The following is a 12,514-nucleotide window of genomic DNA, read 5'->3' on the forward strand; positions in this document are numbered from 1 at the left end:
TTGTCTATACACCTCATAGTTGCATTCCACACCCAGTGGGTTTATCCGTACCTCAAGGCATAACAGCGCTTAACAATCTAGACTTTGTACAGTAGCTCAGTGGGAAAATGGACAAACTGAGTTTCCCAGGGAAGTACTCTTTCTCTCTGTCCACTGTGATTGCATTATACTGGCAGTCTACATAGCCCAGTCTGGCACTAATTGAATAGTACAGCCCAAGCCCTCTCTCTCACTGAGATTTTAATCCTCTCACTTTCTTTCTCTTGCCCTACCCTCCTAACACACACACCACCTACCCCCACCAACATAAACACACATTTTGCTCACTACAACACACACATACCCTTTCCCTTCTCCAGTCTCTCCCTGACATGCAGACCTTACCTGAGGACTGTCTGTCGTCGCCACCCCTGGGCCCTCCAAACTACCTGCAGCTGTCTAAGGAGTCTGGAGGAAGCACCAGCAGCAAGAACTCCTCAAGCGACACGGACGACTTTGTCCTGGTGCCACACCTCTCCACAGAGTCTTGTGAGTCTGCAGGAACACACACATGCAGACATGCGCACACACACACTGGACACTTGCTACTCCTTATTACACTAATTAGGCCTACTGACAACACTACATGTACATTGTGCACCTACACACACTCTTCTTAGACTAAGGCACCTGCTATAAAACGCACACTGAGCACCTACTCACACTTGACACACACAGTTGACCAAATAGAAAAAAAAAACATTTTGAGTGGCAGTATGGGTAGTCGGTTAATTCACTTATGTGCCATGGTTTATACTCTTGTCTGGTTGGCTCACTTCCCTCTTCCTCAGATGACCAGCCAATGGGAGCAGTGGGGCATCGGCCGTCTGGAGAGTGGTGTGGAGGGTGAGTGTAACGTCATCAACTTCAGCTCTTAGCATAGATTCAGCCAGTGTGTGTGCGTATTTATGTACAGTACCAGTCAAAGGTTTTGACACACCTACTCATTCAAGGTCTTTTCTTTATTTTTACTATTTTCTACATTGTAGAATTATAGTGAAGACATCAAAACTATGATATAACACATGGAATCATGTAGTAACCAAAAAAGTATTAAACTAATCAAAATATATTTGAGATTCTTCAATGTAACCACCCTTTGCCTTGATGACAGCTTTGCACACTCTTGGCATTCTCTTAACCAGCTTTGCCTGGAATGCTTTTCCAACAGTCTTGAAGGAGTTCCCACCAGATGGGATGGCGTATCGCTGCAGAATGCTGTGGTAGCCATGCTGGTTAAGTGTGCCATCACACCACCTCCATGCTTCACGGTGGGAACCACACATGTGGGAATCATCCGTTCACCTACAGTACTCTGCGTCTCACAAAGACACAGCGGTTGGAACCAAAAATCTCAAATTTGGACTCATCAGACCAAAGGACAGATGTCCACCAGTTTAATGTCCTTTGCTCGTGTTTGTTGGGACAAGCAAGTCTCTTCTTCTTATTGGTGTCCTTTAGTAGTGATTTCTTCGCAGCAATTTGACCTTGAAGTCCTGTTTCGCACAGTCTCCTCTGAACAGTTGTTGAGATGTGTCTGTTAGTGAACTCTGTGAAGCATTTATTTGGGCTGCAGTTTCTGAGGCCGGTAACTCTAATGAACGTATCCCCTGCAACAGAGGTAACTCTGTGTCTTCCTTTCCTGTGGCGGTCCTCATGAGAGCCAGTTTCATCATTGCGTCTGCACTTGAAGAAACTTTCAAAGTTCTTGACTTTTTCTGTATTGACTGACCTTCATGTCTTAAAGTAATGATGGACTGTTTTTCCTTGCTTATTTGAGCTGTTCTTGCCATAATATGGACTCGGTCTTTTACCAAATAGGGCTCTCTTCTGTATACCACCCCTACCTTGTCACAACACAATTGATTGGCCCAAATGCATTAAGAAGGAAAGAAATTCCACAAATGTCTTAACAAGGCACACCTGTTAATTCAAATGCATTCCAGGTGACTACCTCATTAAGCTGGTTGAGAGAATGCCAAGTGTATGCAAAGGTGTAATCAAGGCAAAATGTGTCTACTTTGAAAAATATCAAATATATTTAGATTCGTTGAGCACTTGTTTGGTTACTACATGATGCCATATGTGTTATTTCATAGTTTTGATGTCTTCACTATTATTCTACAATGTAGAAAATAGTAAAAATGAAGATCAACCCTTGAATGAGTAGGTGTGTCCAACCTTTTGACTGGTACTGTATGTATGTATGTATGTATGTATGTATGTATGTATGTATGTATGTATGTATGTATGTATGTATGTATGTATGTATGTATGTATGTATGTATGTATGTATGTATGTATGTATGTATGTATGTATGTATGTATGTATGTATGTATGTATGTATGTATGTATGTATGTATGTATGTATGTATGTATGTATGTATGTATGTATGTATGTATGTATGTATGTATGTATGTATGTATGTATGTATGTATGTATGTATGTATGTATGTATGTATGTATGTATGTATGTATGTATGTATGTATGTATGTATGTATGTATGTATGTATGTATGTATGTATGTATGTATGTATGTATGTATGTATGTATGTATGTATGTATGTATGTATGTATGTATGTATGTATGTATGTATGTATGTATGTATGTATGTATGTATGTATGTATGTATGTATGTATGTATGTATGTGAAAGAAGTGTTTTAAAGCTGTCCAACTCTTTGTTGTCTGATTTGGGCCGGCCACCATTTCAGAAAGGAACATACAGCCTCCTCTGGTTATCCTTGGAGCACAAAATCTAGATGACCTGACCTAGTTTCTCTGTTGACTCCCCTGGGCTTGACTGTGTTGCACCATGCTCATTGGAAATCTATCATGTTTTCACTGTTGACTTGTTGCGTCATGGAAATGTAACTTAAGCTCAGAAAGGATTAATAAACAGTGTTTGACCTGTGTCCCTAAACTGGGATATTTCAGGAAATGGGCAAGTTTTTTTTTTTTTTATGTATTTGAGCAATTAGATTTATAGCACATTAGACAGATCTAACAATGATTGTCACAAAACATAACATAATAAATGTGTGGTAGATGTTGACAAGGACCAAGATTAGAAATAGACTGAGTAGCTGATGGAGATATGAGCCAGTCTGACGTGCATGCTGCTATTTCAGCCCCAGATATCAGGTTTGTGTGTGTGCAGTGACGTGTGTCCGTCAGCTGTGAACGGGCTCTGCATGAGTAAGTGCATTCTGTCTACTCCACATGGACATTTCAATGTATAACTCTACTGGTGTCATCACTGTCAGTCTGCACAGCAGCTGTGTTGTGTTAATTTTATACCCCTTAGTCATAAACTACATGATATTGGTGTCTGAAAGCAATATATTAGTCTTCCTTTTACATTAAACTATGTCAAAGGCTAAATAATATATTTTGTTCATGTCAAAATCGATTAGATTTGTGCTTATATTGTGTAGATGTCTCAGATAAACGGCTACTGTGTATCCTAAACAACCCAGACTAGGCAGGTCTGTGGTATAAGAATAGATCTCTTACACACAGGAAATCGCTGTGGGCAAATGTCATGGCACCTCAAATGCCTGTCTCATACACACAGAGCAGAGACACAAACACCACTTCTCCCCAAAGTCACTTCCTCCTCTCCTTTGACCCCACACTCTCTCTCTCTCTGTTTGTAAATAACCTGCAGCATGACAAGGCTCTCCACCCTCATCTATCACTCTCTTTTTCTTTTCGCTCCCCCTGTTTCTCTCCCTGTTTCTCTCTTTGTAAATGGCCTCCAGTAATACTGTTTTCTAATGCTCTGTTTCTCTCTTTGTAAATAGCCTCCAGTAATACTGTTTTCTAATGCTCTGTTTCTCTCTTTGTAAATGGCCTCCAGTAATACTGTTTTCTAATGCTCTGTTTCTCTCTTTGTAAATAGCCTCCAGTAATACTGTTTTCAAATGCTCTGTTTCTCTCTTTGTAAATAGCCTCCAGTAATACTGTTTTCTAATGCTCTGTTTCTCTCTTTGTAAATAGCCTCCAGTAATACTGTTTTCAAATGCTCTTTTTCTCTTTGTAAATAGCCTCCAGTAATACTGTTTTCTAATGCTCTTTTTCTCTCTTTGTAAATGGCCTCCAGTAATACTGTTTTCAAATGCTCTTTTTCTCTTTGTAAATAGCCTCCAGTAATACTGTTTTCTAATGCTCTTTTTCTCTCTTTGTAAATGGCCTCCAGTAATACTGTTTTCTAATGCTCTGTTTCTCTTTGTAAATAGCCTCCAGTAATACTGTTTTCAAATGCTCTTTTTCTCTCTTTGTAAATGGCCTCCAGTAATACTGTTTTCAAATGCTCTTTTTCTCTCTTTGTAAATGGCCTCCAGTAATACTGTTTTCAAATGCTCTTTTTCTCTCTTTGTAAATGGCCTCCAGTAATACTGTTTTCTAATGCTCTGTTTCTCTCTTTGTAAATAGCCTCCAGTAATACTGTTTTCTAACTCTCTGTTTCTCTCTCCCTGTCTTGTATTCACACTCATTTGGTCTATTCCTTGCTTGTTTCCCCCTGTCACTCTCTCCTCAATCATATAGCTGCTTTCCTCCTTTCTCACCATCTCTCTATATTCATCTTTGGGGTGATAGTTTCTCTCTTCCCCCTCTTTTCCCTATCACCCTGATGCTTAAAGAGATCCTCAAGTTATGAATAGAAATTTGTACAATATGTTACGAATTTGTAAGTACTTAAGATCCTGGACTGCATCTTTAATTCTCTCTCAACCTGTTCCCTTTCCCCCATCCCTCCCCTCTCTTCATTCTCTTTCCCTTGGTTCCCTGGTTGTGCTGCCAGGTGGTTAACACTCAGCCTGTCCTTCTGTGACCTGTCTTTCTGCTGTGAGGTGAGGAGCTAGTCTGTATGAGTGCCAATAGAGTCATTCTCTATTCCTGGAGGATCCCACCCCTCAGTCGGCTCACATCACCTCAGCTCCCCTCACCGCCCACAGTCACTTGTTTTTTCCCTGTGCTCTGTCTGTCCTTAATCGATCCCTGAGCCAGGGAATGCGAGGGGGGAGGGAGAGTGCAGAGAGACAGAGCCACTACTAAGGATGAATATGGAGAAAGGAAGGGAGATAAGGAGAAAGAAAGAGAGCAGCTGCCCAAAATGAATGAGGAGAGGGCAACGAGCAGAGACAAAGCAAATAGAAAAAGTGGAGAGTATTTAGAGAGAGACAGAGGGAGTGCACACAGAGGAGAGGGAAAAGACAGTTCTGTGTTTCCATTCCCCTCTGGGTAGATGCAGTAAAGACAAACAGATTCCCTCTCTCCTCTCAAAGAAGATGGTCATGACTGACCTAAAAACTGCCTATTGTTAGGGAGAGCATCCTGTGTAGCTCCAGTGTCCCCATTAGCTTCTGTTGTTAGAACACATCAGCTTTTAACAACCTGTTCTGGGGAGAAATGAATGTGTTAAACTGAATGACTGCATGGGGTAATACAGTGCACTGAGGTTATAGAATAAACCACGGATATGCCACTTTCTTAAATGCCACTTTGATGAACCTTTATGGCCCTTTTTACTTTTGGTTGGAACTAGAAGTGTCTTACCAAAAGCTATGTCAATGTGTGTTGTGTTAAAATGTGTTTCTTTGCTTCTCGGAGTGGAAAGCAGACAAAGAAAACCCTCTGTGTCTTTGTCTGTGTGTTGCTGCTGTACAGGACAGACGGGTGGTCGTGTGCCTCACGTGTATCCCTCGGTCTATTCCCTTTCTCTGGTCTACACCCTCCCCCGCTAACCATCTTATTACATAATGCTGCTACTGTTAAATCTGCCCTGTTCTATAACATTTATATTCCTCCTCCCCTTCCTCTCTCTTTCCCTTTTTCTTTCTAAACCCAAGTGAACCCCCTATGGTTGACCCGTGTATGACTTTAGCTCAGGGAACATTTTGGACCAATGGAATAACAAAGGCATGTAAATGAGGCCAGCTTTCTTTCCTCCTGTCCCTCTGTCTGATAGAAAGGAGGTGGGCTTAGCACGTGCTATTGGCTGAGCCCTCAAACCACAGTCTCTTCCATAACTCCTCTTAGCACTGACTGCTCCCCACTGATTGGGCAGACACGTGTGTGCATGTGTGCAATGTCCCTGCCCCCTCTGGGTTGGGCCAGCCTCCTTGCAGGACTGAAGTTTAGTTCCATTGAAAATGCCATATGTGTAAAAAATTAAATTAAAATAACTCTGAGACATAGCCTAGCTAGAAACCTCTAGTCAGTCTTCATGTTCTATTTATACAAATGCTGTGTCAGAAGGAATTCATTATTTTTTAAAACATTGAGTTCTATGGGTGTCATCATTCCTGAACAGATGGTGCAGTTTTGGAAGAACTAGCAGACTGGCTAATGTTCCTCCTCTTCCCCCTTCACCACTCCAGGCAGCCGCAGACCACCGGACAGACCCCCATGGTGTCCCCCCGGGCAGAGACTACCCCCATCCCTGTGCCCACCCAGGTGCGGAACTACCAGCGCATCAAACAGAACCTCTCCAACAGCCCCACCACCACGCTCTACGGCTCACACAGGTAAGAGACTGGGGAGGGTTTGGGAGGTGCCACTATCCTGGGAGGTTCCCTGAAGTACAGCTGTCATGGTTAAGAAGTTGTTTGTTTTGTGGCTGCATACAGTCCTCACACCTGGCAGTTCAGAGACTAGTCTATCTTGTTGTTTGATCTCTGATGACTAACCTTTGGGTTTGGAAAATTCATCTTCAACTCTGTCAGTTATTGCATCAGGCAATTAAGTTTCATCAGTTCAGTCAGTGGATATTGCTTGTGGTGTGGTGGGGGGAAGTGCTTCAAGACATGTATAGAAAGGGAGGGAATAGGAAAAGGTTTCGAATCTCCTTTCGAGGCAAATTAGTTTTATTGTTGTACTTCTATTGGCTGTTGTGAGAGGAGATAAGAACATTGCCACAGCGATTAGTATAAAGTTCCTGTGGTGTTTTTCCATTGAGACTTACCCCCACACCAGTGGGCAGCCAGGGTTTTATGTTAATGTGAGCTCTAGTGTTATTGTGTTTCCATCAGGAGTGTGACACTAGAGACTTGTGCTGAGAAGAATCAACAACCTCTGCATCATCAAGACTGTTGCTTTGCAAGAATGTGTTAATGTTCAAAGTTAGCCAGTGTTATGTAAATGCAAGCTGAAAAGTACCCAGGGTCTTACCTTGGCTCCAAGTTAGAGCAGGCCTGCCGGAGCCATGGCCCAGTGAGACATGGGTACTGGCCCACATAGATGGAAACCGAAAAGTCTGAGCCTTTTGGGTAAGCTACTGGGGTAAATCCTCAATGGAAATGTGGCACTGGAGTAGCCTAGCTCCACAGTGAACCATCAACTTTACACCCACTACTTACCCTCACCACAGGGCCCCAAAGCCTGGGCAGCGGGTACTGAGTAGCCAGCCTCCCCAACTGCTGCCCCATTTCCCTTGGCCCTGGGTCTGACTCTGAGTCCTCCAAGGAGGATTAAGCTCTCTGTCACAGACCGACTACCCTGTCCCTTGACCGTGTCTGGGCTAGTTAACAAGTTAGCGCTAACAAGAAGAAATGAATGCAGAGAGCTAGCACAGCAGACTAGCAGAAAGACAGTGTGCAGACATCTCAGGGGAAGACTGGCTTCTATATGTGCCCGGCTGCTGCTTACGCTTTCTCTGTTCGCCATCTTCTTTTTGAAACTCCATACATCTCAAGAGAGGAAGTGCAGGAGAAAGAGTGGAAGAGTACTCGCTATCAGCACAACAGTTTTCGTGAGGATAGGCTAACAGCTGTGTTTTGAAGTCCTGTGCTTGCAGCGTGACAGGGTTGTCTTGGCAGCAAACTGACGGTCGCTGAATAACTCAGGAAGTTTAAATTAGAACCAAGTGAAAAAGGCAACAGTTAGACACTGAGCTGAGGGAATGGAATCTAGCTAAGCTCATTGCCAAAAGGTTTATTAAATGTTAATGTTTTCAGGTGTTTCAGAAAGGTTATTTAAGTGTTATTTCATGATAAACATGAAGGATAGTGGTTGGAAACTAGAGCTTTGCTGTAAGCTGAAAATAAGGGTGTTCATGAACTGTTAGACAAGTAATGAAGCTTGGTGGTGTTGGTTCTGGTGGACTAACAATGAATGTGTGTAACATTTTTGGTATGCATGTTCTGTATATTTGTGATATCTAAACCTCCATTGTGTGTGCTTGTTGTCTATGCAGGTCTGGTACAGTGAGGCGATCCAATACCAGTCCCATGGGTTTCCCTAAGGTTTGCTCTGGGTCCCCCAGCTCTGCAGACTGCAGCCCTCAGATGACAGGCAGACGTCTCTCTATAGGCAGCTCCCGCCCATACTCCCCCTCACCTCTGGGTAAGAACATGCCCCAACATGTCCCCGTTTCATATCATTCAACACTCCTGGCATCATAATTATTTCACATTGAAACTTTCTCATTGAAACTGCATTAATATGTCTGTGTTTCTCTTTAAGTGGGCACCATCCCAGAGCAGCTGGGTCACTGTTGCTGTGGACACCCTCAGGGCCATGAGTCCAGCAGCCGCAGCTCCTCAGGAGGTGAGTTCAGTAGACCGACAGACATACAGACAGATAGAACAAGGCTGGGTTTCCCAAAAGCATTATGGCACTAAGATCATCTTAATTCCATTGAAACTAAATATGATCTTAGTGATATTATGCTCTGGGGAAACTCAGCCCAGGATGACTTTTTAAGGAGACAAAGCCAGCTACAGAAGTGTTTACATGTTCTTCCCTCTCCCGTCCTCCCCCGAGGCGGATGTTTATGCCATGAGTCAGGTTATTTTTTAAGTAACAGGTGTTCCATTAACGCTCTGGGAAGGAGGTTGTGTGTATGGGAGTTGTTTCACCCACCCATCCACGCAGTTTTCACAAGTGTGTCACTATTTGAGTCAAGAGGCCAGTATCCATGGCAACCCCAGTGATATAGGTGGGACTTACCCTGAGCAAACCAGTGCAGATACATACAGTTAGTACTTAGTCTCCTTTAGAAAACTTGATGACCTACTAAAGAAAAAAACTGAAGTTTCCGGGGTCTTTTTGAACTTCTCAGCAGCAATCCTGTGAATGAACAAGACGCTCATCAAAACAGAAACCTAGTGGCCCTTTATGCTGCTATTTTTGACTTGGTTTACAGTAGAAAAATACACATTTCAAGACTGTAGAGCCATCTAGTGGTGAATTTTGAATCTTCTCTAGATCAGTATGTGCTAACGCCACTGACACTATACTAACACTAATGTAACTAATACTAACACTAATGATCGCCACTAAAACAATTATTAATGTGAAACTTAAACTTTTACATTAAGTGATAAAAAAATGACTTGTATGAATGACTCTCTGTGTGTCTCTTTTAGGTTCTCCAGTGCCATCGTCCCAGTTACTGGGTCGCCTGCAGAGTGCCCCCACCCTGACTGAGGTCTACCACACCAGACAGAAACTCCACAAGCAGCTGTCAGACCCCATCCAGCCCTCCAACTACCCCCCCAGCCACTCCCCCCACCTGGGTCGCCCTGGCAACCTGGGCACCTCCCCCCGCTCCTCTGATTGGCTGACGAAGTCACCTCTGCCCACAATCATTGGCTCCCCCACCAAGGTCGGTTGAGTTGATAACCATTTTGGCATATTTTAATCATTAGCCTAATTCTGTTTTGCTACGGTGTGTCCTACTTACCACAACCGGTAACTGTTGACCTCTATGTCCCGGTTCAGCCCATCTCGGCCCCATTTAAGATCCCTAAGACGCAGGCGTCCTGTAACCTGATGGCCCTGGCAGACAGTCCCACACCCACTAAGACCCTGGCGGACGCACGGGACATCTGTGCCCACCACTGTACCACCTACCCCAGTGGGCGCCAGTCTGCCCCTGAGGCCAGCAGGACCATGTTTGGCAGGTAAAAGGTGCACTGTTGTCTTTTTCTCTGTCTCCTCATTCTCTCTGTGTGGGTAATATCTCTTCTCAATGTGTTTCTCTCCCCAGGTCTGTCAGTACTGGCCGTCTGTCTGAACAGCCAGTCAGAATCACTCTAGGGGGACAGCCCTACCAGGGAAGCACAGACAGCCTCAACGCAGAGCGGCCCATGGATACAGGTAAATATACACACACACTGTCCTAGTTTCATCCTCCCAGGTATAAATAATGGAACAGATATTTTTACCATTAATTAGAAAAGAGCTGGAGACTGAAAATGAGTTGTGAAATAACCTAGCTGAAACTGACCTGGACATCAATGGTTTAGTAGATAATACTTACCCATTGTCCCAAAGAACAACACAAATACAAACACGCACCAGTCTCTCTGCTTTATGGATTCTCGCCCTGCATGAACTGCTTGGATTGGCTGCTCTGACAGGACCTTCCTGTGTAACAGAGAGCTTGATTGGCTTAGTGTGAATGACCGCCCCTCCCTCCCTCCCTAGCACCAGCAGGACCGTTTGGGCTGGCTCAGCCTCGGGGCGGGGCGGCGAGTCCCCGGACCGTTCTCTTCACCGTGGGCTCGCCCCCCAACAGCAGCACCCCCCCTACCTGCAGCCACTTGGGCACCCGGCCGCGCACCACATCAGGTGAGACCGCTCACTGCATCAGCGGCTAACTGCTAGGCTAACCGCTTGCTAAACCCCACTTCCCAAAGCTACACCCTCCTAGCTAACCTGCTAATGTAAATTACTACGACTCCACTCAATGTTTCCTACCTGGAGTGAAGTGACTCCGTGGTGGTGGTTCCAATGCCCTGAGATACATAACTGCTATTTAGTGGGCAGTCTCTCTCCCTCTCCTTGTGCTGTTCATCTTAGTGGGTACTATCAATAATAACTCTGTGTCTCAGTGGACTGAACTTTGTTCTGGAAAATGTTGTAATTATGTTATCTTAATCTGAAATTCTCTATAAGTAAAATTCAGCCAATGAAAGGAGCAATCAAATTATGCCAAAGTGATAGGCCTACATCTGTCTCGTGCTCTCTTTCCCTCTCTCTCAGTGGGCTCCAACAGTTCGGCAGGCTCCCTGTGCTCCACCAGTGGGCGGGTGTACGTGGGCTCTCCTCCGGGCATGGCCATCGGGACCTCTCCCCCAGGGGGTGCAGAGGCAGGTCCCAGCAGCCTACGCTATGTCCCCTACGGTACCTCTCCCCCCAGCCTGGATGGATTCATCACCTTTGAGGCCCCAGAGCTGCCTGAGGAGACACTCATGGAGGTGGGAGAGGGGGCCCTTTGTGTGTGTGGCATTTCTATTTGCACATGTCTTTATGTAATATCTGACCTGTATCATGTGTTTGTGACTACAGCGAGAGCACACAGACACTCTGATGCACCTACGGATGATGCTGTCCTTCATTGACTGTGTGCTGGAGATCGCAGCGGTGCGAGCAGGAGGGGCAGACCTGGGTGTATCGGCTGCCTCCCTCTACCCCCCTCAGGAGAGTGTGGTAGTGGACCAGATCAGCCAGCTCAGCAAGGAGTGGGGGTAAGGGAGAGACCAAAAATGGGGGGTTCACAGTTTAACTGAAAGTATTCTGGTTTTAGTTTGGACCCAAACCTGTAGCATTTCATCATAGTGAGGCACAAAAACATCAGTTTCATCACAATTTAAATTATTGTTGTAAAAGACAATTATGACGTTTTTAAGAAAGAAAAGCCATGGAAGCCGTATAGGTTAGTAATGTGTGCTGTACTGCCCTCTACAGGCAGGTGGAGCAGCTGGTGCTGTACATGAAGGCTGCCCAACTCCTGGCCTCCTCCCTCCACCTGGCCAAGGCCCAGATCAAATCAGCCAAGCTCAACCCTTCCAGCGCCGTCAAGCAGGGTAAGACAAAAGTCCCCAGACCGGTACAGTGGCATTGCACTATAGTATTTATAAACTGCATACAAACTTAAAACACTTAAAATATACATGTATAATACTTAGATATAATTAATTTTTATTTGAGCATAGCTAACTTTCTCTCCCCCTCCCTCCTCACCCCCTTCCTCAGTGGTGAAGAGTCTGAACGAGCGTTACAAGAGCTGCATCTCCCTGTGTCGGCGGCTCACAGACAAGCTGAACCACTTCTTCTCAGACAAGCAGCGCTTCGTAGACGAGATCAACAGCGTGACCGCAGAGAAACTCATCTATAACCACGCTGTGGAAACGGTGCAGTCTGCAGCTCTGGATGAGATGTTTCAGCAGACGGAGGACATAGCCTACCGTTACAACAAGGCTGCAATGCTGCTAGATGGCCTGTCCAAGATCCTGCAGGACCCTGCAGACATCCAAAATGTGGCCAAGTGTAAGTATCCACGTGCCGTCTTTAACTGTAGACTGAAGACCAGTCTGTTTCTGCTACGCCATTGTTATGTCATGTATGGCCAAAGCACAAATCCATCTGACAACCAGGCTCCCCCAACAGGCTCTGTCAGAGACCAGACAAGCTCATCACATTGTACTGTAACAGAGACTCTGGTGTAGTGGACATGGAT

General features: G+C 44.8%; 1 protein-coding gene across 1 annotated transcript in view; it reads left to right on the plus strand.

Annotated features, from left to right (window-relative positions):
• Window positions 1-12,514, plus strand: part of LOC120018128 (serine/threonine-protein kinase ULK2-like) — a 51,653-nt gene that overhangs the window by 36,173 nt on the left and 2,966 nt on the right. The window contains exons 13-25 of the mRNA XM_038961131.1: window positions 360-528; window positions 831-885; window positions 6,429-6,575; window positions 8,243-8,391; window positions 8,512-8,595; window positions 9,417-9,655; window positions 9,772-9,953; window positions 10,040-10,149; window positions 10,480-10,623; window positions 11,038-11,252; window positions 11,344-11,522; window positions 11,743-11,861; window positions 12,031-12,324. Coding sequence (XP_038817059.1) covers window positions 360-528; window positions 831-885; window positions 6,429-6,575; window positions 8,243-8,391; window positions 8,512-8,595; window positions 9,417-9,655; window positions 9,772-9,953; window positions 10,040-10,149; window positions 10,480-10,623; window positions 11,038-11,252; window positions 11,344-11,522; window positions 11,743-11,861; window positions 12,031-12,324 — 2,086 coding nt within the window. The remainder of the gene's footprint in view (window positions 1-359; window positions 529-830; window positions 886-6,428; window positions 6,576-8,242; window positions 8,392-8,511; window positions 8,596-9,416; window positions 9,656-9,771; window positions 9,954-10,039; window positions 10,150-10,479; window positions 10,624-11,037; window positions 11,253-11,343; window positions 11,523-11,742; window positions 11,862-12,030; window positions 12,325-12,514) is intronic.

This window comes from Salvelinus namaycush, chromosome 23, assembly GCF_016432855.1.
Source record: "Salvelinus namaycush isolate Seneca chromosome 23, SaNama_1.0, whole genome shotgun sequence".
Classification (NCBI taxonomy): Eukaryota; Metazoa; Chordata; class Actinopteri; order Salmoniformes; family Salmonidae; genus Salvelinus; species Salvelinus namaycush.